Source organism: Rosa rugosa, chromosome 3, assembly GCF_958449725.1.
Source record: "Rosa rugosa chromosome 3, drRosRugo1.1, whole genome shotgun sequence".
NCBI classification, from domain to species: Eukaryota; Viridiplantae; Streptophyta; class Magnoliopsida; order Rosales; family Rosaceae; genus Rosa; species Rosa rugosa.
In genome coordinates, this window is record NC_084822.1 from 56,497,274 (window position 1) to 56,522,759 (window position 25,486).

The 25,486-nt window shown below is 38.9% G+C and overlaps 4 protein-coding genes, 1 long non-coding RNA gene and 3 pseudogenes across 5 annotated transcripts; 4 read left to right on the plus strand and 4 right to left on the minus strand.

Annotated features, from left to right (window-relative positions):
- Positions 1-1,896: 1,896 nt before the first annotated feature.
- Positions 1,897-7,893, plus strand: LOC133739406 (uncharacterized). The gene is made up of 3 exons (XR_009860601.1): positions 1,897-2,076; positions 2,173-2,299; positions 7,337-7,893. It is a non-coding gene; the product is annotated as an uncharacterized LOC133739406 (long non-coding RNA).
- LOC133739405 (cytochrome P450 81Q32-like) lies at positions 2,455-5,438 on the minus strand. The gene is made up of 2 exons (XM_062167186.1): positions 3,487-5,438; positions 2,455-3,169 (listed from the first exon to the last, which is right to left on the minus strand). The coding sequence occupies exons 1-2, from the start codon at positions 4,390-4,392 to the stop codon at positions 2,546-2,548; spliced, it is 1,530 nt and encodes a 509-aa protein (XP_062023170.1). The 5' UTR covers positions 4,393-5,438; the 3' UTR covers positions 2,455-2,545.
- Positions 7,894-9,922: 2,029 nt separating the features above from the next.
- LOC133740171 (cytochrome P450 81Q32-like) lies at positions 9,923-11,953 on the minus strand. The gene is made up of 2 exons (XM_062168087.1): positions 10,815-11,953; positions 9,923-10,644 (listed from the first exon to the last, which is right to left on the minus strand). Exons 1-2 carry the CDS (start codon positions 11,712-11,714, stop codon positions 10,024-10,026), a joined length of 1,521 nt encoding a protein of 506 aa, XP_062024071.1. The 5' UTR covers positions 11,715-11,953; the 3' UTR covers positions 9,923-10,023.
- Positions 11,954-13,381: 1,428 nt separating this feature from the next.
- LOC133740173 (cytochrome P450 81Q32-like) lies at positions 13,382-14,749 on the minus strand (annotated as a pseudogene).
- A 155-nt stretch (positions 14,750-14,904) lies between these two features.
- On the minus strand, positions 14,905-16,105 carry LOC133740174 (cytochrome P450 81Q32-like; annotated as a pseudogene).
- A 177-nt stretch (positions 16,106-16,282) lies between these two features.
- Positions 16,283-18,639, plus strand: LOC133739228 (E3 ubiquitin-protein ligase APD2-like). The gene is made up of 8 exons (XM_062166965.1): positions 16,283-16,483; positions 16,577-16,803; positions 16,931-17,027; positions 17,107-17,178; positions 17,302-17,528; positions 17,603-17,672; positions 17,762-18,059; positions 18,139-18,639. Exons 1-8 carry the CDS (start codon positions 16,384-16,386, stop codon positions 18,215-18,217), a joined length of 1,170 nt encoding a protein of 389 aa, XP_062022949.1. The 5' UTR covers positions 16,283-16,383; the 3' UTR covers positions 18,218-18,639.
- Positions 18,640-18,865: 226 nt separating this feature from the next.
- On the plus strand, positions 18,866-21,259 carry LOC133739227 (cytochrome P450 81Q32-like; annotated as a pseudogene).
- Positions 21,260-21,985: 726 nt separating this feature from the next.
- On the plus strand, positions 21,986-25,218 carry LOC133739402 (metal transporter Nramp2-like). Its single transcript, XM_062167183.1, has 4 exons — positions 21,986-22,695; positions 23,452-23,588; positions 23,690-24,342; positions 24,653-25,218. Exons 1-4 carry the CDS (start codon positions 22,103-22,105, stop codon positions 24,872-24,874), a joined length of 1,605 nt encoding a protein of 534 aa, XP_062023167.1. The 5' UTR covers positions 21,986-22,102; the 3' UTR covers positions 24,875-25,218.
- Positions 25,219-25,486: the final 268 nt, after the last annotated feature.

Below are 25,486 nucleotides of genomic sequence, written 5' to 3' on the forward strand. Positions count from 1 at the left end.
TGTGCGTGCCTTGGCGAGAAGTGTGTTATAGACTGGGATGAGTTTAGAGTTGATTGGTTTGCCAATTTTCTGCATGCCCGGATTGCAAATTATGATGGTTTGATCTACAAATCTCAAGGTCATGACAATAGTTTTATTGTTGATAATTATCTTGAGGAGGTTGAAGATTTACCTTCAGTTTTTGCTATTTTCTCTACAACTGTTTCAGAGCAGTGTTTTATTGTACAATGACACTTTGTTGGTGTAGTACACCTTATTGGTTGTTCTATACTTCTATCTTAGCTCTAGGGTTTGTCACATCTCCCAAAATTATAAGAGATGCTATTCGAAACGATCGTAATCGTTAACTAATTCAATGAACTTATTTTTCAAAATTTAATTAAATTTTTATAATTTTGAAGTTTAATTTAAGATACTAAAAATGAAAAAAAATAAAAATAAAACATGGACCGAAAATGCTATTAGCCCAATCCAAAAGGAAGGAATCTAGGTCCACAACGACGTTCTTCACTTTCTGCCACTGTATTAAACCATGCCTTCACTCTTGTTTCTTAGTTCTCCCTCTCAAATTGGTCGCCGTGAAAACGAACTCCAAATCGAAGCAGCACTCATAGGCGATGTATTCATTTCAGAGTCTACAAGATTCTTTTAATATTTCAAAATTCGATGGGTATTCAATTGAAATTTTAAAAGGTCCTTCAAAATTTTGGTGTATTCAATAATTTTGAATCTTAATCCATTCAAATATGACAATATTTAAAAGTATACGGATTTTAAAAGATTTTATTAAATGCTAGATTTTGAAAGATTTTATAGTACTTTTATGTCATTAGTTTACTAGAATCTAAGGTTTTAAGTTTCTCCGAAACTGCCTAAATTTCCGTCGAAATTTCTGTAAATTTGAAGTACCGAAACGAAATTCATATGCTATATCATTTCTGTCAGGAGTTTCCCGAAATTTTCCGAAATTTTCCGTACATTTCCACGAAATTCTCAATTTCTGAAATATCTACACACAAAAAATATATTAAAAAATTCACACCGAAATTTTGTCCGAAATTTCTGTGAAATTCGTTTGTCACTGACAAAATATGCAATTAATTTTTTTTTTTTCAATCAAGTTGAAATTGGATACAACAAAACCCTCTTTGCTTTATCTGCTACCAAAGCTCTACCTTAGAAAGTACTTACAGAATTTGATCAAGCTCACAAGGTGGAAGCATATATGGCCTTTTTGATCATTTTTCGTCCCAAATGCCGTATGTTTCATACAATGAAACACCATATTGGTAATTCCACAATATCCGATATATGGATTGCACATGGGAAGAGATCAACACACATACATTACCCATGTGATGAAGTACCAAAATCATTTACAAAACTCATGTACTTGGGAGTAGTATTGTATGATACTAAATGGGAGCAATTCAACCACATGGATCGAACCACATCGTAGTAGTTTTTATTACTAATACTTTATATTGCTTTTGTTGTACTTGTTCATTTTCATTCACGGAGTTTTGGTATTACGTCCCTCCTGTTGTATTTTTCTAATTATTAGTGAAAAAGGTGTGATGTCCAAGCCTCCCACTGGGTTCCAGCCATAAAAAAAGAAAGAAAAGTAAATCACATTCACATTGTCAATATACAGAACATTTATAATTACATATAGATAAAAACACTAGTTTAGCAACTTACTACAGTTTAGTTAATTACTCGTCTATATTAAATATAACAATTCTATTATTTATGTATAATTTTAGAGATGTTATATTGTAAATAGATTTATTATAGGTTAGTTTAGTCTATATAAAAGTTTCATTCAAAAATATTATTTTATAAATGCAACTAATGTATTTCTTTATTTTAACCGAAATTTCCACCGACATCGAAATTTTTTCCGAAATTTCCTTAAATTTGAAGTACCGAAATTTGAAACCTTGCTAGAATCACAATCCAAAATGCTTACCTGAGTGGGGTTCTGGAAATAATCTCCTACTGTTGTTGCATTAACAAGACAACAACGCTTCAATTTATACTGTCCTACAAGATTTAGCTGTTTGAAAACTTGAGGTAGTTTGGTTATTGTTGAGAAGCTTCTGCATTTACACATTTCATGTTCTGTAATATTTGGAATTCGACTAATTTCCTTGTTTTCTATTCATTCAGGACTTGGAGAATGCGATGTTGGCTTGAAGGACATGATGTTTATGTAACTGGATGCTAGCAGCTTGTGGGTCTGAGCCTTTCTGTTGGAATTGCAAGTCATTAGAGAATTCAACATAGAAAGCTACCTGTAAGTACAACATGCCCCCCAGGTATATGCTAAAATGCCTGATCCAATTTTCTTCTTCTATTGATAATTTGATATTTTCTTTTTGGTCTATGTGAAGTTGTGAACGATACACTGTGTTATATGAATGGTGCATTAAATACATTACCAAACATAAATATCAAAGAATAATTGCATTCGAAAAACAATGTGCATATCTGTCTGACTGGAATACTAGAAATAACAAACCCAGAAAGCCAAAAGATATGCTTAGAGTTGAGAAAGTAAGGCCAGCATTGTTGGGCGTGGCCTGCATTTTGCTAGTAACGGTTGAGCTTTAGGCATGGTGAGCCCAGTACCTATACTCATATCAATCATTTCCTCACTAGGTCTCTCCCACTCAAAGCACTGAATCAGTGACCCTAAGGCCAGCCCTACAATCCGGTTTGCTAAGCCTTCACCAGGACAGCCTCTCCTTCCTGTCCCAAATGGCAACCACATGAAACCATCTCTTTCTCCTTGTACATTTTGGAACCTCTCTGGCTTAAATTGTTCAGGTTCTGCCCACAACTTAGGATCATTCTGTATGGCCCACACGTTCACCAACAGCATTGTTCCACGTGGAACATGGAAGCCAGCCACGGTGCAGTCATCCGATGCCTCATGGGGCGCCAGAAGTGGGGCTGCTGGGTACAGTCGGAGGAGGGTCTCATATATGATGCTACTAAGATAGGGAAGCTTGGCAAGGTCTGACTCCTTAATTAGTCTGCCTTCTCCAATTTGGTTATCAATTTCAGTCTGGGCCTTTGCAAGTGCTTGAGGGTTGTTGAGCAATAGTGATAGAGCCCATTCCATGGTTCCAGCTGAGGTGTCTGTTCCTGCTGTTAACATAACCTGGTAAAAAATGCCTTAGACCAACTAATTTCATATTTTGAAGTATAAATTTGCATGTAGCTAAGTTTCTAGTTGAGAGCTTAAACTAAAGATTAGGGAAACACATAGTTGCTACACAGGTATTTGCAAAGTTCTTAAGCTTGAAACTAGATGCGAAAAACAAGATGAATACGTACTAACTGTGTTAAAGAACTTTTTGAATAAATTTCATTTAGGTAAAAGTCGGATTCTCCCTTACCGATTCATAAAGTATAATGTTCAAGCTGGAAACTATTGTACTTGACCTTGGACTTTAGAGTTTGGCTTAGAGAACTTACATGCATCATGCCCCTTATGATTTCATCAGTATAGTATTCGGCTTCAGTTCCTTGCAGTGACAACATGACATCCACCATGGTCTTGCTTCTCTTTTCCAAAGCAGAGTCGCTCTGCATTTTTCTATGTTGATCAATCAAATCTTGCAGGAACTTATCCCTCTTCTTATGCAATATTATCAACTTCTTCTCAAGCTTACTTACTCCTACGTAGTTTAAAACTGGTATGAAATCTCCAACGTTAGTAACCCCAGTCAATTGAAACCCCTCTGTAACAATTTGTTGAAACATTTTAGCTTCCTCCAAATCTGCTATATCTTCCCCATAGTATCTTTTCCCAGCAACCATTCTCATTATAACATTGAGAGTTAGCTGAAAAAACTTTGACTTCATCTCTACACCCTGAAACTCACCACCATTACAGCCTCGAAAAAGCTGGCAAACGAGTGACCTGATTTCATCTGCACGTATGCCATTGCCATGAAACATCTGAAGGCTGTTGGATGACAATAGTTCAAGGGAAGCTATGCGTCTCAAGTTGCGCCAGTGGGAGCCATAAGAAGCCCAGGTAACTGTGGTATAGTTATACCCAAGGTGTTTGCCGGCAAGCAGCTTTGGACGGTTTGCAAAAGCGACATCGTGCTTGGTGAAGCATTCTTCAGCTGCAGAAGGGGAGGATACAAGAATGACAGGGCGGGAGCCAAATTTGATGTATACAATTGGACCATATTTGTCGGATAACTTTGCAAGTGTTCTGTGGAGGGGTTTCTTAAAAAGATAGAGATGGCCTATTATGGGGAGAGAGAGAGCAGGGCTTGGTGGCAATCTCTTCCTATTTTTCTGCAAATAACTCTTGAGGAAAAGAAAGATGATGAAGAGCAAGATGTAGGAGTAGGTTGAAGTTTCCATGGTGATGGACTGATGGATCTGTCGATGTCTGCAACAACGAGGATAATGCTTCAATAACGGGTTATTTTATTAGTAAGTGAAGGTGCTGCTATTTGTTAATGTGACAGAGGTCAGATCTGCTAGAATTAGTCCACTATGCCATGCGCAATAGTTCCAAAGTCTAATAGAAAATTCCTAACAGAAAGAAGGAATAATAGAAAATATCATATCATATCGATTTCCTGATTGCTGTGTTTGGGATTTGATAGTATAAAGTATAAACAACATCCACCACATTGTTCCCGTTTCTGGAAATATTAGTGCAGAGGGCCTGCCTAGTCGTCCAAAGTTTCAATTTTTATTTTCTTTTTTAGACGATTTGTTGCTACATCTACATTTTCTTTGTATTGACTTATTGGATGGTAGGTTGATAACTAGAGTAACTGAACCACACCATCATTTTTGTTTGAATTTGAATAACTAGTCTGATGAGGAGATTGTAGTGTGAATGGGGGCGGATTTTGGGGGGGTCGAGTCTAGGCAGCTGCCGAACCTCAAAACTTGAGATGAAGTCTCTTTGGTCTTTATGGTTTTGTAGAATTCTTTTCTAAAGGAGAGGGCAAGAGGGTTGGGACGGTACCTTGCACGTCATTTCTGTTTCTTCTCTCCAATAAAGACGCCGCCTAGTAATTTCAGTTCTTTAATTAGGGATAAGAGTCATAACTATATTTAAATACAATTAAATATAAATAACACTAAAAACTGTTCACATCCTATGGGTGTGGAGAAGTGGGTGGTTATCCGTCTAGAAGTAGGTAGTTAGTTCCTGAAAATAATAAATTTTCTTATTAATTATTTATTTAAACTTTGACTTATCTCTGACAATCAGAAAGATATATAAAATTATTTAATATTTTAGGGATATGAAAGTAAACAAATTCAGTTATGGTAAGTAAGCCCTCTTCTTTTAAATATAGTATAGATAATACTTGTCAAAAATATAACATAGCATACGTGACATCATCATCACTATTCTACACTAGGTTTAGAGAATTGTGTATTTCTTTAAATATTTTTTGTTTAAGATTTTTTCCTTTTCAAGATAACATAATATTTATACTTTTATAAACTACAAACTATACTTCTCTCTTCACCCCTTGATCATTTTTTTTTGTTTTTCATAATTTTGCTTTAGTAAGTAATATCTATTTGTGCTTCGATTTTCATGTATGTAATTGCTACAAATTTAAGAGTTTATAACTTATTTTATTTGAAAACCAATTGAAAAGAAGTCTATTAATAATCTTGCCTTACTTGAGAAAAATTTCTAGGTCTGCCACTGTATGAGGTTGTAAAACTCTGGATCACAGAATTCATGTAGGGTAAGGAGAAAGATTTTTTATTTTTATTTTTTTGGTTTGAACTATGCATGTGCCATGTCATAGTTTTTATAGAAAATTACACACAAGTGATCTTTTGAAACTTTAATTAGTCATAAGGCCACCTTATATTTTTTGTCATCATAAGGCCACCTAATGCTTCAATTTTTTCCCCACTTGACAAATTTGCCCTTCCACCTTATCGAAACGAGCTGAAATAATAGGCACCATTCTACTCCAAACATTCTCTCTCTCTCTCTCTCTCTCTCTCTCTCTCTCTCTCTCTCTCTCTCTCTCTCTCTCTCTCTCTCTCTCTCTCTCTCTCTCTCTCTCTCTCTCGTTGCCTCTCTCGCTCCCCTTCACAAACCCAGACTACGCCGTTGCAGACCTCAGACCTCACAAGCTCGCCGGCAAAACACCTGATCGTCGACGGCAAGCAGTTCAAGCCTAACCCAAAAAATCTGGTTCTCCACAAGCGGGTTAACCTTCAGATCTTGGATCGCGGGTGCAGTGAATTGAGATCGGATTGAGGTCGGGAGATCTGTTAATTCGGCTAACGGCGAGAACGAGGTCTGTTGTACTCGTGGTCGAACGCGGTCGCCAGCAAGTCCAAAGCATAGCCTAGCCACAGTCGAGATGCTTCAGCGAGCTGAGGTCGTGGATCCGGACGATGACCTTCGACGACCAGAAGCCTGGAACCTCCGGTCTCCACTCTGCAACTTGATTCGGTTAATTCTGGCACTGTTATCCTTGATTTCGTGTTAACAAATCATCAGATTAGTTATGATGTGATTGAAATTGTTTGAGTTTGATCTCTATTTGATCAAATGATTATCGCTTGTTGCCTATATAATGTTGTAGATCCATTGTGGTTTTCTAATTGTATTAGATCATAATTGTAGGACAAAATGAGAATTGCTGAAGTTTCTGTTAAGAAGGATTGTTGTTTTGTTCTGGTATAGATGGATGAATGTGATGATTACTTTATCAAGTTCTTGAGTTGTGTTTGTTTGAAGTTGAAATCAGAGTAATTTGATTCAAGTAGTGGACATTTTCAATTTATATTTGTTTGATGTTTCATAGTAGCTTTTGTATGGTTGGGAACAGATTTCTTAGTCATTGTGAGAATAACGCTAAATTTAAGGGATTAGCTTTTGTGTTACTTGGTAGTAGATTTTGTTATTGGTGAGAGTAGATTTTGTTGTTTGTTTGAGTACCTTTTGTTGTTTATTAGAGTAGCTTTTGTTGGTGGTGATCGTAGTTTTTGTTGTTGGTAAAAGTAACTTTTGGTGTTGGTAAGAGTAGTTTTAGTAGTTGGTGAGAGTAGATGTTGGTGATAATAGCTTTTGTTGTTGGTGAGCGTAGCTTTTATTCTTGGTAAGAGTATCTTTTGTTGTTGATGAGAGTAGCTTTTAGTGTTGATGACAGTAGCTTTTCTTACGTCGTCGAAACTCTCACTAGAGTAACTTTTGTTGTTGGTAAGAGTATCTTTTGTGGTTGGTGGGAGTAGCTTATATTGTTGATGACATTAGCTTTTCTTACCTCGCCGAAAATCTCACTGGAGTAACTTTTGTTGCTGGTGACAGTAACTTTTGGTGTTGGTGACAGTAGATTTTATTATCTCGCCGGAGGCTGTCGAAAATCTCAGGAATAGCTTTTGTTGCCGGTGACAGTAGCTTTTGTGACCTTTCTGGAGGTCGCTGGAAATCTCACCAGAGTAGCTTTTGTTGCTAGTAACAGTACCTTTTGTTGCTAGTAACAGTACCTTTTGTTGCTAGTAACAGTACCTTTTGTGACCTCGCCGGAGGTTGCCGGAAATCTCATCAAAGTAGCTTTTGTTGCTAGCCACAGTAGCTTTTGGTGTTAGTGATAGTAGCTTTTGTGGTCGCCGGAGGTCGGCCGGAAGTTGGCCGAAGATTCGCCGGAGTTGATTGGAGACCTTGCCGGAGGAGAGAGAGAATGATTGTTGACTTTTTACTGTAGTGGCATTTATATAAATATGTTGGTTTTTATATCCAAAATATAACACCTTTTTTAATCTAGTGGCCTTATGAGGGAAAAAACTAGTTGGTGGCCTTATGGCTAAAAAAACATTCAAATATGCACTTATATGTAATTAACCCTAGTTTTTTTCATAGTTATAGACTTGCTTTTAATAAGTGAGCACTCAATTTGAGTATAAATGGTCTATTCCTATGTACCATCGTGATATCACTACAACTTTTTGATTTATTTATAGATGGCAGCGAAAAGGTATATAATGACTATTTTTAACATGTGTATTATTAAAATTAATGTTTATTAAAAAAAATAATTTGTTTTAGTTTTTAGTCTCATCCTACCAATCTCACGCACACATTAGTTAATCTACACTATTATTAAGAGAAGAGGGTTTGTTAGCCAAAATCTAAAATTTTGACATAAATGACCCTAGAAAATTAATAAACTTTGAGAATTAATTAAATCATAAGGACAGTTATGACATTTACAAAATATATTTTTATTAAAAAAATAAATAAAAATATAACCCACAATCCACTTTTCTCTCCTATCTATACTATTATTAAGAGAAGAGGCTTTGTTAGCCAAAATTGAAAATTTTGACAGATTTAACCCTGAAATATTAAAAAACTTTGACAATAAATTAAATCATAAGGGTAAATAGGACAATTATAAAATAGATTTTATTAAGAAAATTGAAAAGAAATTATCCCATAACCTCCACTTTTCTCTCCCACTATTTTCTCTCTGCAATAACAGATCTATTTTCTTTTGTAGATAACTTTTTTTTTTTTTTTTTACAATTAAAATTTTTTTTACACATGCAGAACATGTGATTGCAGACTAGTTTTTTTTGAGTTTTGAAGTTGTGAAATTTAATATATATATAATAGAAATGAGAAACATGGACCGAAAATGCAACGAGCCCAATCAAATGGGAAGGAAATCTAGGTCCACAGCGACGTTCTTCACTTTCTGCCGCTGTATTAAACCATGCCTTCGGTCTCTGTTTCTCAGTTCTCCCTCTCAAATTGATCGCCGTGAAAACGAACCCCGGATCGCAGCAGCACTCATGGGCGATGGGTATCGTGCTGCGTCGAGGATCACAACCACAACCTACGCATAGTTCACTTGCCATGACGGTAGAGTTACCCGAAGATATTATACTCATTGAAAGCTGGCGTTTGGAGAAAGATTGAATCCCCCTCTCATGTTCGTCCCGCATAAGATGTACCAGGAGTTCTTTTGAACGAGACACTTCATTGGATTGTCCATGAATTCACGCAAGGACCAGCTATTATTGCTTTTGATTTGGCAAACGATGAATTCCGGAAAATGATGCTACCTATTAATTGATAAAGTAATCTGGGGTTCACATCCAAAACCAATTGGCAATGGATGGAGTGGCCCAAACCCTTATAAACCAATAGGCAAGCTCCCATTTTTCCCATGTGGGATGACATATATTCTCAACACGCCCCCGCACGTGTGGCGAATTTTCAAGCCATACACGTGGACAACTTTGGGTGACGTGGAGCCCGTGTGGCCGTTAGGCATGCACACGTGGGTAACCTGGCTCTGATACCATGATAAAGTAATCTGGGGTTCACATCCAAAACCAATTGGCAATGGATGGAGTGGCCCAAACCCTTATAAACCAATAGGCAAGCTCCCAATTTTCCCATGTGGGATGACATATATTCTCAACATTAATATTTTCAACCAAGAAAACTATCATGAGATTGTATAGGAAGAGAGTCTGCTTTGCTTATTGATTATAATCATGGGTTGGAAGAGATCGAAGGCCATGGTGGAAAGGATGAAACTAAAATCTCAACAAGAGCCCTAGACGAAGGGGAATGATTGGTCACTCTTTGCATCACTTGCTGGTTAGTTATTCCGGCCTCATTTGACTCTACAAAACAAATACCTTTGAAACCTGTTATTTGTTCAATTTATCGGTTTAGCAATCATTTTTACATACTCAATTTTCAGATGCCTGCCTATGAAATTAACCAATTAATTATGATTTATGAATCGATATCAAGGCAGTCCAAAATCTCAAATCAAAACCTATTGCCCCTCAAGATTTGTAACAGAAGCAGTGTGAATCAACAGAGAAAACTACAAGTAATGATAACATGCCAACCAGACATATTCTAAAGTATATATAATGCAAAACCAAGCTTGAACATATATAATAGCATCTGAAAACAACATGTATATTTAGACTGGAAATAACAGGCCCAGAAAACCAAGGAGATATAGATTGTTAGAGTTGAGAAAGTAAGGCCAGCATCGTTGGGCGTGGCCTGCATTTTGCTAGCAAAGGGTGAGCTTTAGGCATTGAGATGCCAGTCCCTTCAGTCATGTCCACCATCTCCTCACCACTTCTCTCCCACTCAAAACACTGAATGACTGACCCTAAGGCCAGCCCTACCATCCGGTTGGCTAACCCTTCCCCAGGACAGCCTCTTCTTCCTGTCCCAAATGGCAAGTACATGAAAACATCTCTTTCTTCTTGTGCATTTTGGAACCTCTCTGGCTTAAATTGTTCAGGCTCTTCCCACAACTTAGGATCATGATGTATGGCCCATGCGTTCACCAACAGCATTGTTCCACGAGGAACATTGAAGCCTCCCACGGTGCAGTCCTCTGATGACTCGTGTGGGGGAATAAGTGCGGCTGCTGGGTACATTCTGAGGGTCTCGTTTATGATGCAATGGAGATAGGGGAGATTAGCAAGGTCTGATTCCTCAATTAGCCTGCTTTGCCCAATTTTGTTATCAATTTCTGTCTGTGCCTTTGCAAGGGCTTCTGGGTTGTTGAGCAATAGTGATAGAGCCCATTCCATGGTTCCAGCCGAGGTGTCTGTTCCTGCTGTTAACATGTTCTGGGTACAATAGTGCAAAAATCTGTGAATTTGCATAATATGTAACTAGTTTTCTAGAGCTCGAGCTAAAGAGAAAAGTGAAATAACATTCTAGAGCAAGTCTAATTTAGGCTGATCAGTTAAAAAAAAAAAACTTTCATACTGCAGTTGTTCTGGTTGAGAGAGCTTACTTGCATGATGCCTCTTATGATTTCATCAGTATAATATTCAGGTTCAGTTGCTTGCAGTGACAACAAGACATCCACCATGGTCTTGCTCTTCTGTTCAGAAACAGAGCCACTCTGCACTTTTCTGTGTTCTTCAATCAAATATTGCATGAACTTATCCCTCTTCTCCTGTAATTTCAACATCTTTTTTTCAAGGCCACCTGATCCAAGGTACTTTAAAACTGGCAAGAAATCTCCAATATTGTTAGCCCCACTCAATTGAAAAGTCTCTTTCACAATTTGTTCAAAACTCTTAGCTTCGCTGGACCCTGCGATGTCTTCACCATAGTATCTCTTCCCAGCAATCACCCTCATCAAAACATTAAGAGTAAGCTCGAAAAACGTTGACTTCATATCTAAACTCCGCAGTTCACCACCATTATACCCTCGAAAAAGCTTGCAAATTAGTGACCTAACTTCATCTGCACGTATGCCATGAAACATCTGAAGGCGGCTGGATGACAATAGCTCAAGGGAAGCTATGCGTCTCAAGTTGCGCCAGTGAGAGCCATAGGGAGCCCAGACAATCGTAGTATAGTTACATCCAAAGTGCTTGCCGGCAAGCAGCTTTGGACGGTTTGCGAAAGTGACATCGTTTTTGGTGAAACATTCCTCAACTGCAGAAGGAGAGGATACAACAACAACCGGGCGGGATCCAAATTGAAGGTATAAAATTGGACCATATTTGTCGGTTAGTTTTGCGAGTGTTCTGTGGAGAGGTTTCTTAAAGAGGTAGAGATGACCTATGATGGGAAGGGAAGGAGAAGGGCTTGGTGGGAGTCTTTTCTTAATTTTCTGGAAATAACTCTTGAGGAAAAGAAGGATGATGAAGAGCAAGATGTAGGAGTAGGTTGAAGTTTCCATGGTGATGTCTGCAACGACGAGGACAATGCTTCAACGAGGATAATGCTTCAATAATGGGTTATTTTATTAGTAAGTGAAGGTGCTGCTATTTGTTAATGTGACAGATGTCAGGCTAGTATTAGTCCACTATGTATGCGCAATAGTCTAATAGAATATTCCTAATAGAAAAAGGAGTCGTAGAAAATATCATATCACAGCGATTTCCTGGTTGATATGTTTGGGATTTGATAGTGGTCAACATCCACCACATTGTTCCCGTTTCTGGAAATATTGAAGTGCAGACTGCAGAGGGCCTGCCTAGTCGTCCAAAGTTTCAATTTTTATTTTCTTTTTTAGACGATTTGTTGCTACATCTACATTTCCTTTGGATTGACTTATTGGAAGGTAGGTTGATAACTAGAGTAACTGAGCCACGCCATCATTTCTGTGTGAATTTGAATCTCTAGTCTGATGAGGAGATTGTAGTGTGAGGTTGTAAAGCTCTGGATCACAGAATTCATATATTGATCTGAATGTAGAATTAAGGTCATTGCGGTTCTAAATTTATGGTGTGCCACATTTAAACTTCTTGGGCATTTCTTTCTTTTAAGGTATCACTTCTGATCCATAAAAGGGTATAAACTAGTAGAGGTTTTAGGCTCGAAGGCATTCTTGATAAACCTATAGTTTAGAAATGGATCTTAAAATATAAAAAATGCCATCCTCCAACATTTCCAAGTTACCTAATACTTAGTAAACATCAGTACTTGTTATTCGGTAGTTTTGGTCGTAATTTGTTTGAATACTGAAGGTAATTTAGCTTGTCATCAAAAAGTTTTTGTATAAGATTCATGTGTTAAACTATTTGAAATCTGATTAATTTTTACTTGGTAGGAGTTGCAATCATGGATAGTGGGATGTGCTACCATCACTCCATCAGAGTGAATTAGCACAGAAAGCTTAGGTAAATAACAAGATGCCTACCAGCAGTGACGGATCCAGGATCTGAGATTTGTCTAGGCTAATTAGAACAACCACTAATTTTTTTTTTTTTTTTTGCATAAACCCAGACACTATCACCAAAACTCTAAAAAAAAATCTTCAATCTGCAACAAAAAATGCACATCTTTAAATAAAAAATAATTACAACATAATCAAAAGCCAAAGAAAGCATCAAGAAATCCCAAAGCCCAACAAAAGCTTGACTGCTTGAGCTGAAAAACCAGTCCCTGTTTGATGTTTCCGAACACCACCAGAAACAGTGTACACAAACAAACCCAAAACCGATAGCCCCCAGCTCACCAAGCAAAACCAATAGTAAGAGCAGTCCCAACAATCCCAATCCTCAACTTATACACAAAAGCCCAACTCACAATTACATCCGCCACTGGTAGCAAACAGAATCAACGAGCTTCTCCTTCTGGGATTTCTTTAAGAAAACCCCATTGGGAAAAATAGAGCAGGAAGAAGAACAGAGATGTATCAAAAATTCAAAACTAAAGAGATCGATAGAGTTTAATACCTTGTTTACAAGAAAGCGAAAGAAAGATTGTTGCTTTGGAGATTCCTTGACGCAGACTGAGGCTACTGGACAACAAGGGGTGAGATTTTCCACAAGAAGGGAATTTGGGTGTGGATTGCTTGAGGCATTTCGCTTTCGAAGATAAGTAGTGTGAGGCTCCATCGAAACGCACAAATCTGACCTACTGAGTAGTGTGAGGCTGTGAGCTACTGTGGGAGACTGGGAATACACGCAACTTTTACAGATTTTTTTTTCTTTTCTTTGGGCTGGTATAGGCTCAAGCCTAGACAATATTTTGGGCCAAACTTTTACAGCCTCTCCTTCCTCTCCCAAATGGCAACCACATGATGAAATATTGAAACCGTCTCTTTCTCCTTGTACATTTTGGAACCTCTCTGGCTTAAATTGTTCAGGCTGTGCCCACAACTTAGGATCATTCTGTATGGCCCACACGTTCACCAACAGCATTGTTCCACGGGGAACATGGTAGCCTCCAACAGTGTAGTCCCCTTTGATGACTCATGGGGAGGCAGTAGTGGGGTTGCTGGGTACATTCGGAGGGGTCTTGTTTATGACACAACTAAGATAGGGAAGCTTGTCAAGGTCTGATTCTTTGATTAGCCTACTTTGCCCGATGTAGTTATCAATTTCAGACCAGGATTTTGCAAGGGCGTCTGGGTTGTTGACTGCTTTTGTCTATGTTGATTGATCAAATCTTGCAGGAACTTATCCGTCTTCTTCTGCAATATCACCAACTTCTTCTCAAGTCTACTTACTCCCACATAGTTCAAAATTGGTATGAAATCTCCAACGTTAGTAACTCCAGTCAATTGAAATGACTCTGCTACAATTTGTTGAAACCTTTTAGCTTCCTCCCAAATCTGCTATATCTTCCCCATAGTATCTCTTCCCAGCTACCATCCTCAAAATAACATTGAGAGTTAGCTGAAAAAATGTTGACTTCATGTCCAAACTCTGAAACTCATTGCCATTACAGCCTCGAGAAAACTGGCAAATGAGTGACCTGACTTCATCTGTCATCTGCACAAATACCATGAAACATCTGAAGGCTGTTGGATGACAATAATTTAACGGAAGCTATGCGTCTCAAGTTGCGCCAGTGAGAGCCATAAGAAGCCCAGCTAATAGTGGTATAGTTATAGCCAAGGTATTTGCCAGCAAGCAGCTTTGGACGATTTGCAAAAGCAACGTCGTGCTTGGTGAAGCATTCCTCAGCTGCAGAAGGGGAGGATACAAGAATAACAGGCCGTGAGCCATATCTAACGTAAAGAATTGGACCATATTTGTCGGACAACTCTGCAAGTGTTCCATATAGAGGTTTTTTGAAGAGATAGAGATGGCCTATTATGGGGAGACAGAGACCGGGGCTTGGTGGGAGTCTTTTGTTAATTCTCTGCAAATTGTTCTTAAGAAAAAGAAAGATGATGAAGAACAAGATGAAGTAGTAGGTTGAAGTTTCCATGGAGATGGGTATGGTGAAGTCTGTTATAATAATGAGGCGGATGTACTTCATATCATACGATCAAGAAGTCAACCTTTCTTTTAAGGGAAAAACGTAACCATCAATACTGGGATATTTTATTAGTTAGGGAATATACAAGGGCAAATGGACAAGAGTAGTGATGCTAATGATGCAGGCTTGAGTATGACTTACAGAACTGATAAAGTATTGAGACTTGAGAGAGATATTCCTTCTTGTACTATATACATTTCGTCTTCAGCAATTTTATTGCAGTGACAACAAGACATCCACCATGGTCTTGCTCATCTGTTCAGAAGCAGAGTCACTCTGCTTTTGTCTATGTTGATCGATCAAATCTTGCAGCAACTTATCCCTCTTCTTCTGCAATATTATCAACTTCTTCTCAAGCTTACTTACTCCCACATAGTTCAAGACTGGCACAAAATCTCCAATGTTAGTAACTCCACTCAATTGAAATGTTTCTGCTACAATTTGTTGAAACCTTTTAGCTTCCTCCAAATCTGCTATATCTTCCCCAAAGTATCGATCTCTTCCCAGCTACCATCCTCATCATAACATTGAGAGTTAGCTGAAAAAATGTTGACTTCATCTCTAAACTCTGAAACTCACCACCATTAGACCCTCTAAAAAGCCGGCAAATGAGTGACCTGACTTCATCTGCACGTATGCCCTGAAGCATCTGAAGGCGGTTGGATGACAATAATTCAAGGGAAGAAATGCGTCTCAAGTTGCGCCAATGAGAGCCATAAGAAGCCCAGGTAACTGTGGTATAGTTATAACCAACGTATTTTCCGGCAAGCAGCTTTGGACGGTTTGCAAAGGCAACGTCATGCTTTGTGAAGCATTCCTCGACTGCAGATGGGGAGGATACAAGAATGACAGTGCGGGAGCCAAATTTGATGTATACAATTGGACCATATTTATCAGAGAGTTTTGCAAGTGTTTTATGTAAGGGTTTTTGGAAGAGGTAGAGATGGCCTATAAAGGGTAGAGATGGACCAGGGCATGGTGGGACTTGGGAGTTGTCTGTTAGTTTTCTGCAAATAGTTCTTGAGGAAAAGGAAGACAATGAAGAGCAAAATGTAGTAGTACATTGAAGTTTCCATGGATTCTGTTCAAGTCTGCAACGATGAAGCTAATGTGCATTATATAGGATCAAACAGTCGATTTCTCATAGTTGGGTTATTTTATAGTTTGTGAAAAAGTCAACTTATCCATAGTAGAAGGAGAAATGGTCAAATCTAGTGATGCTATCTAATAATCTAACAACATACAGCTGCTTAAATAATTCCAAATCTGTCACACATCCAAATTGACATATAGTTAAACTTGGTAAGATTGTTTTTTTATTTTTTGGGTACATTTTTAAATTGATAAATTGTTGAATAAACAAGATTTATGGGGATTGATATTACTATGTGTTGGTAAGTGTTAGTATGTGAAGCCAGAAAATAACTGACACCTAACATTCAAATAAACTAGCCATTCAAATTTTCCGCCAACTAGACTGAAAAACGGTTAGTTGAGCTGGTGGAATAACTAACCAAACTCCCAAACACAAAGCTACTAGTCTTCTTCTTCTTGTTCTTCCACCCCCAGTAGCTCTCTCTAACAATCCTCACCCACTCCAGCTCTGTGCGATTTGGAATCCTTCTGAAGACACAATGTATCGACCTACGTGGGCGCATTCGACTCCGGTTGGCCCTCAGCGGTGGCAAGAGACTTGGGCTCGCCTACTTACTCCTTTCACCCTTTGGATATGTGGCATGTACACGATAATTTTGCGTCTTCTATGCCAATTTATCTTCCACTGACCCTTTGATCTGAAACAAACCATTTCACTCTTTGTTTTTGCAGTTTCGGTGAGCATTCGATATGGTTATTATGGAGACAACCGTATGGAGCTTGGCCCAAGCTCCTCGCGCTTGATGAGGGCTAGTTCTGTTTTTGTACAACAAGTTGTAGTGAGAGATGTTGATAAGAAAGGGGTTTCTCTCTATGCTTTTTCTGAAGAGCCTAAGTTGAGCCACCAAGCTAATTGGAGTGTGTCTAACTACTTGATTATTAAGACCTATAGTCGCAAGGTAACAAATGAACATTCTTACTCTTTTGTTATTTATATTCTAATTCCCAGTTCCCACATTGTGCATTTCTTCCAAATTATCGATCATAATCGACAGAGGTTGAAATTATCTTCTTCTTTTTTTTCAGGGATTTTCTTTCTGGTTAAACAAGGGTTCAAGGATATCCATGAGATTGGAAGCTCACCCTACTCATGTAAATCAACTCCAAGTTGTCATGCTTAAAGGTATTTTCAGTGTTCCAATATATTTTCGTTTATGGCTGCATCTATTTAAGTTTTACAAAATCTATGCATATATTGTCAGGGGAACGGAAATTCGAAATACTGCAGCCGAAACAAACAAGTTCTGTGAATGCCTTTAATGAATCCAAAATTGGTAACTAGTTATATTTTCTCAAAGCTTTTGTTATACAATGAGATAGCTTGGAAACAGAATTGTTCAAAGGGAATGAAAACACTACTCATAAATGTGGAAATGACTATATCAGTATTTGTTCAGGTAAAGAAGCTGAATATAGCATTGAGGAAGATGACAGGTACTACCTTGACATCATAAACACAAATCCTAAAAGCATAATCATACAGATGAATGTAAATGTTTCGTCGAAGATGCATGATACTACGAATGCTAAGGCCATCTGCTCGACAGAAAATAAGGCTTCTTCGTGCCAGCTCAGGCTTATATTCCCCAATACTCATTATGTCATACTGACCACACCTAACAATGTAAGCCTTGATCCCAAGCTAATATCTCACCTGGTTTAACGATTTGGGCCAATTTAACCAACAGCTCATCGCAGGGGGATCTTCTTGGATGGTACATCGAGCTTTCTTTTGTGGCTCGTGTGATAACATATATTGGAATTTTAGGTACAAACATCAGAAACAAAACTCTTTTTCATTGATGCATCTTCGAACACTCATTTTTATGGATGGTTTCATTCGTGTCCAACTTTCAGGGTTTATAGTGGTCATGATCTTTCTAATATTGAAATACCTTGGCGCCTGTGATGCTGAGAGTAGTACTGTAGTAGAAGACACAAGACAAGAAATTAATGAGACTTACCCTATAGTGCCACGCAAGACAGTTCCACAAACATATGGTACAAATGAAGAAGATGATGATTCAGGAGCTTCGAGTAGCTCCTCAGAGGAATTATATGATGAGAAGCTATGCGTGATTTGTTATGATGAGCAGCGGAACTGCTTCTTCGTTCCTTGTGGTCACTGTGCTACCTGCTATGACTGTGCTCAGAGGTACATACTGAAAGATTTTAATCTTTTCTTTTTCCTAATGTAATTCTTTCAGTGACTTTAGCGAAATTGAATCTTGCAGGATCATGGATGGGGAGAGTAAGGTGTGTCCAATTTGTAGAAGGCTCATTAATAAAGTGAGAAGATTGTTTAACTCTTAATTTTAAAGCTGGGGTCTTTGATTGTTGAATTTGTGTGATTATTATGTTTGAGAGGAATTTTCTTTGTCTGGAAAGAGAGATTTAATATAGTATATGTAGAGAATGAGTGCCTAGAAGCTCTTATACCCGAATCTGCTCCCTAATTGCTCAATAAGCCGCATGAAATTACTTTCTCGGATCAAGCTGCACTGAAGTGGGCGACAAACTGAGATCAAGGGAAAGCTGAGTCATCAGATGACCATGTTATGCTTATTTTAGATACTTGTTCATTGAGAGAATGGAGAATGTGTCAAGTCTTTGAAACTTCAACTGCTTGGAGTTGTGCATAGTTTCGCCTAACTAGTTTTGTTAAGAAGAGAAAGCAAGAACCCCTTTTGTGGGGATATTCAAAGATTAGTTATGAAATTCAGTTTAACATCTCACTGGTATGCTTCAGCTGTTAACTCAGATCACTGTATGTTCTTCTCATGCTGATATGAAATTTGTATGGTAGATAATGTCTTTAATTAACCATGAAATCCGAATACATAAATAATGCAATCAGTATGTGTGGCTAGGTTAGAAAGATTCTTCAGATGATTATACCTGAAGTCTTTTAGTTAATAAATTGTCAGATTATGCCCAGCTACTACTACTTGGGATCTTCTTGTTTTGGTACATCTGCTTGGGATTTTCATATGTGATTTAGATAGGCTACATTTAAAAATCTCAAGCGGCTGTCTTTTTAGATTATATCACTGCTTTTGCACAGTTCCCTTGTATAGTTATTATTACTACTAATTTACTATTAAACAATAAATTACCAGTACTATTTGATCTTATAAAATGAAGTACATCAGCTTTCAGAGTTGCAGAGATCAACATAACCATGGAAACCTCATTCCACTACTACATTTTGCTCTTCATTATTTATCTTCTCCTCAAGAACTACTTGCAGAAAATGAACGAAAGACTCCCAGCAAGCCCTTCTCTATCTTTCCCCATCATAGGTCATCTCTACCTCATCAAGAAACCCCTCCACAGAACACTTGCAAAATTAGCCAACAAATATGGACCAATCTTGTACATCAAGTTCGGCTACCGCCCTGTCCTCTCCTTCTGCAGCTGAGGAATGTTTCACCAAAAATGACATTGCTTTTGCCAACCGCCCCAGGCTGCTTGCCGGAAAACACCTAGGATGTAACTTCACCACCCTTGTCTGGGCCTCTTATGGCTCTCACTGGCGCAACTTGAGGCGCATAGCTTCCCTTGAGCTATTATCATCTCATCGCCTTCAGATGTTTCATGGAATACGTGCAGATGAAGTCAGGTCATTGATTTTACGCCTTTTCTGAGGTTCCGTTGGTGGTGAGTTTTACATTGTGGACATGAAGTCGACGTTTTTTCAGCTGACTCTTAATGTTATCATGAGGATGATTGCTGGAAAAAGAGAATATGGTGAACACAGGACAGGATTGGAGGAAGCTAAGAGGTTTGAGCAGATTGTGGTAGAGACATTTCAATTGAGTGGAGCTACTAACATTGGAGATTTTGTACCAGTTTGAAATATGTTGGAGCAAACGGGCTTGAAAGAAAGTTGTTGATATTGCAAAAGAAGAGGGACAAGTTCATGCAAGATTTGATTGAAGAACATAGAAAAGGGCAGAGTGGCTCTGTTTCTGAACAGAGGAGCAAGACCATGGTGGATGTGTTGCTGTCACTGCAAGAAACTGAACCTGAATACAACACTGACGAAATCATTAGAGGCCTGATGCAAGTAAGCTTCCTCACTCGAAACTAGTTTACATATGGGAAAATGAAAAATTCTATGGTACGTTAACGTATCAGTACATCAAAGGTAGACCAACTGCCTATAGGGGTACCTAGTCTCCCTCTATTTAGTGTTTTAAACAGCTCTACTTGATGTTTGGTTACATTGATATTACCGTATGACAAGATACCTATGTAAATTTTCATTTCAAAATATTAGATTAAATGGTTTAGTTCTTTGGGCTTTTTCCCCAATTGTTACAGGTGATGTTATCAGCAGGAACAGATACCTCAGCTGGAACCATGGAATGGGGCTTTTCACTTTTGCTCAACAACCCAGAAGCCCTAGCAAAAGCACAGACAGAAATTGATGTCCAAATTGGGCAAACCAGGCTCATAGAGGAAGCAGACCTTGCCAACCTTCCCTATCTCCATGGCATCATAAACGAGACCCTCAGAATGTACCCCAGCAGCCCCACTTCTAGTACCCCATGACTCATCACAAGAGTGTACACTGGGAGGCTACCATGTCCCACGTGGCATAATGCTGTTGGTGAACATGTGGGCCATACAGAATGATCCCAAATTGTGGGAGCAGCCTGAGCAGTTCAAGCCAGAGAGATTTTTAACTCCACAGAAAGAAGCAAACGGTTTCAAGTTGCTGCCATTTGGAACAGGAAGGAGGGGCTGTCCCGGCGAAGGGTTAGCGACCAGAATCGTAGGGCTGGCCTTAGGGTCACTGATCCAGTGTTTCGAGTGGAAGAGAAATGGTGGACATGAGTGAAGGGGCTGGCCTCACCGTGCCTAAAGCTCAAGCCTTACTAGCGAAGTGCAGGCCACGCCCGATAATGCTAGCCCTACATTCACATGCAGCTCTAGTCTTTGTCTAAGAATATCAAGGACTGAAGGAAAGCAAAATCCATTCAGAGATTAAGAAGCAAAAAACAGTAGGCGCATGCAAGAGAATCAAATAAACATAGAGGAGGGGAATGTGGTTGTTACATCATATATCTGAACTCTTTATTATGGTATGAGATTCGATGAGGGTTTCCAATACTTTGTTTCCAACTTTCCATAAATGTGTGTGGCTAGTTTGGTACATACTCGTTTTGGGATAACTATGAAACACTATAGAATTTTCGTTGTGATCGAGTGAGCGGTGCGAGTGAGGATTGAGTCGACATGTTACTGGTGCATCTATGCTTTGTGTACTGCAGGGCCAAATGGCATGCATCATAACCCATTAACCAAAAGAATGGTGCTTGTTTGTTCTATTATCTTTATGAATATAAAAAGAGGTGCTCAGAGATTTCAAGCAACTGAACTTTCGAAACTCATAGTTCGTTTAGTATGTATAATATTTCATCCAAGTGACGTACAGGGAAAGAAAATGAAAATTAGATATGCTTATTTATATATACAAATCTTGGCTAACTAATGACGATGGATACTATAGGAAATGTATACAAATCTTGGCTAACTAATGACGATGGATACTATAGGAAATGTTAGATGATCATGAGCTTAACAGATATCTACTTTCCTATTATATTACTCCCTTAGTCCTTTATAGGTACGTAGAGAATTAGTCGAAATTAGTTACTTGTGAAATTAATATCAATAATTTCAAAGAAAGACACTGTTGTATCCTTAAAATCTGCTAAACTTTTCTCCATAGGCCAAAACTATAGAGTTTAAATATTTAGTGCACCAACATGAATGGACGGTTAGATAACATCAAATATATATTTTTATTATTAAAAAAAAGTTACCTATAAATATCAACGGTTCAGATCTACGAGAATTACTAGTTCGCTTACATCGCCGCTGCATAGAATAATTTTCCCCAAGGCTCTAATCATTTGTATTTAAGACTTATATGATATCATTTGTAATTAAGACTTATGATAACATGTTAATATCCGCAAAAGCACACCCCATTTATGACATGGCAATCATTTATTGGGCGAAAACACCATTACCGCAGGTATAAAAGGCAACGTAAGCGACAGTCTCGCCTCTCTCTCAAATCTGGCGTTGGTTAGTTTGTCGTAAACAACACTATCTACAGTAGAGTCCACCCCAGCCCAATATTTTAAAAACCACGGCGGAAACACGGCATCGTTTTCCGTCCAAATGAGCGCCGAATTGCGGCAAGACGACCAGCTCAGTCAACATGCCAAGGACGACGACGAAGAAGAAGCCAACCGCTTATTGCGTCCGCAATCCTCGTCCTCCGACGTCGACGATGAGGTGGCGTACGAGTCGCGGGAGAAGATCCTGATCGTCGACGCCGACTCGGCCGCCGCCGACGACGACGATTCGACTCAGGTCCCGCCGCCCTTCTCCTGGAAGAAGCTCTGGCTGTTCACAGGCCCGGGGTTCCTGATGAGCATAGCGTTTTTGGATCCGGGGAATTTAGAAGGGGATCTCCAGTCGGGAGCGATCGCCGGCTACTCTTTGCTGTGGCTGTTAATGTGGGCCACCGCCATGGGCCTGCTGGTCCAGCTGCTCTCGGCCCGCCTCGGAGTCGCCACCGGCCGGCACCTGGCGGAGCTCTGCCGCGACGAGTATCCCAAGTGGGCCGGGCTGGTGCTCTGGTTCATGGCTGAGCTGGCGTTGATTGGGGCGGATATTCAGGAGGTCATTGGGAGTGCCATTGCTATTCAGATTCTCAGCAATGGCTTTTTGCCGCTCTGGGCCGGAGTGCTCATTACGGCGTCGGATTGGTTCGTATTTTACTTCATTTTGATTTGGAAATTTCTGGAATTTATAATGTCTGCCCGTACATGAATTCGTTTCCCGTAATGTTTCCGGAGTTTGACTTTTGATTAGATTCAAAATTAGCTGCTTTTGTGTTGATTGTAACTCGGGCTGTTTCTTTGCACATCAACTTAGCTCAATGCAATGAACTGGAATAAAATTCCAGTGTGTTGACTTCAGCATCTTCACCTAAAGCAACTATTTTTTTTTTTTTTTTTTTTTGAGTCAATTACATGTATGTTGTTGTGCTAACTTTCAGTTCAAACTCAACTAGTTAAACTCTTAGCTACAAAGAATTTTGGTCGGTGATTTTAGGCCTCGTTTGGTTTGCGGAAACGAAAGTAATTCCTTTGTCTTTCCCATGGGAAGGGAAGAACTTTTCATTCCGTTGTTTGGTAACAGAAGGAAATATATTACGAAATTTGGAACCACTTTCCCTCTTATCTTCCCTTCCTTCTGGAAAGTATTTCCTTTCTTTTTGCATCCCAAATGCAAGAAATGATCAAGTCTTGATGCTTACTTTCCACGAACCAATCGAGGCCTTAATGGCTTTGACAACTTCAGCAGTAATTGATGTTTTGATGGACAGTTTTCTCTCTTCATCCTTGGTGGTTGGACATGAGAAATTGGCCATTAAGGGATAATTAATTCTTTGGTTTGATAAGAATCTAGGGATAACTCTCTATTAACTAGAAATTTTTGTTGTCTCTTTCATGTAACAGTTTCCTTCTTTTAATTCTTGAGAACTATGGGGTGAGGAAGTTGGAAGGTGTTTTTGCGGTTCTCATTGCAACTATGGCTTTATCGTTTGCCTGGATGTTTGTTGACACAAAACCAAGTGGAAAAGAACTTTTAATCGGTAAAACTTGTACTTATTATGAAAGTTAATGCGGAGTATCAGTACTGATATGTCATCAGTTGTGTACTGAAAGGTATTTATGAACTCCCTGCTCCTTGCAGGTATTCTGGTTCCAAGACTTAGCTCAAGAACAATTCGGCAGGCTGTGGGAGTTGTGGGTTGCGTCATTATGCCACACAATGTATTTTTGCACTCTGCTTTAGTCCAGTCAAGAAATATTGATCCTCACAAGAAAGGACGGGTTCAAGAGGCACTGAACTACTATTCAATTGAGTCATCAATTGCACTTTTTATCTCCTTCGTCATCAATTTGTTTGTGACCACTGTTTTCGCCAAGGGATTTTATGGTACTAAACAAGCTGATAGTATAGGACTAGTTAATGCAGGTCAGTTTCTTCAGGAGAAGTATGGAGGGGGGCTTTATCCAATTCTTTATATCTGGGGTGTTGGGTTATTGGCAGCTGGACAAAGTAGCACAATAACTGGGACATATGCTGGGCAGTTTATCATGGGAGGCTTCCTTAATCTTCGTTTGAAGAAGTGGCTGAGGGCATTGATCACAAGGAGTTTTGCTATTGTGCCAACTATAATTGTGGCAATTATCTTTAATACATCTGAGGGGTCGCTGGATGTTTTAAATGAGTGGCTTAATGTACTTCAGTCGGTTCAGATTCCTTTTGCTCTTATACCACTTCTCACTTTGGTGTCGAAGGAGCAGATCATGGGGGTCTTCAAGATTGGACCTCTACTCGAAGTAAGCTGTTAGCTTATTATTCTGTCTTGTTGGTCTTATTGTTATTTAGCAAATGCATATGGTTTAATGGCTATCAGGACCCAATTTTGCACAGTAAACCTATGAAAGGATAGTAATCTTAAACATGGAATGATGTGCTCGGTCTTGGAACTAGAAAAGTAAAACATGTGGTTGACAAGATCTGTTCATCCGATCTGTGTTAGCCTGTGGTTCGGATGAGTTGACTTATAAATTTTTGAAGAAATGAAAATAGTGAGAAAAGCTTTTTAGCTAACTTTTTTGTTTTTGTTTTCCAAATTATGAACTGCAGAAAGTGGCATGGACGGTGGCTGTTTTGGTGATGGTAATCAATGGTTATCTATTGCTGGATTTCTTCATTGCTGAAGTTAATGGACTTCTGTTTGGTGTTGTGGTCTGTAGTGGTACGGCTGCATATGTAGCGTTTATTATATATCTGGTATTACGCAGCGGTGCCCTTCCTTCCACTTATTTCAATTCAGTGTACAAGAGATTTGCTGATACAGATACTTAAACCAAAAACCTTGACATTTGAAGAAACTCTGAATATCGAACATGCTGCTGTTATCACAGCAAGCCAGTTAGGCTCGAGGGTCTTTGATGTACTCTTTCAGGAGTGAAGCATTCTTTCAACATAACTGCCTTTAACCTTGGTGCTGCGGTGCATATGCTAAAGTGAGTGTACAAATTTAGACAATGGAAACACTTTACATAGTTATCATACATGGATTTTGTGAGGAGGGACAAAGCATCATTGCAACATGCAAAATGTATTACTTTCACTGTAAAACATGTAGTTTCTGACTCCCTTTTTTTGAATTTTAGAAAGATAGAATAAATTGCTTTCGTGCTTTGTTATTCTTGAGGCAGTAGTTTTCCTGTACCATAGCGAAACTGGTCAATGTTGTTCCTCCCCAGAGGATGTAGCTTGGTATCAATGAGCTATTGGAATAGTACCAGAGTATGGCATACTTTTAGGTATTACCATTGTCGGATGACTCGGACCTACTGAAAAAGCAAATATAGTGATGGAAAAAGCCGGAGTATGACATACTCTATCCTTCTAAAGTACTGTAGAGGGTCTTGGATTGGAGTTTTGAAGTTGTTTTGGACCTCAGTAGGGCTG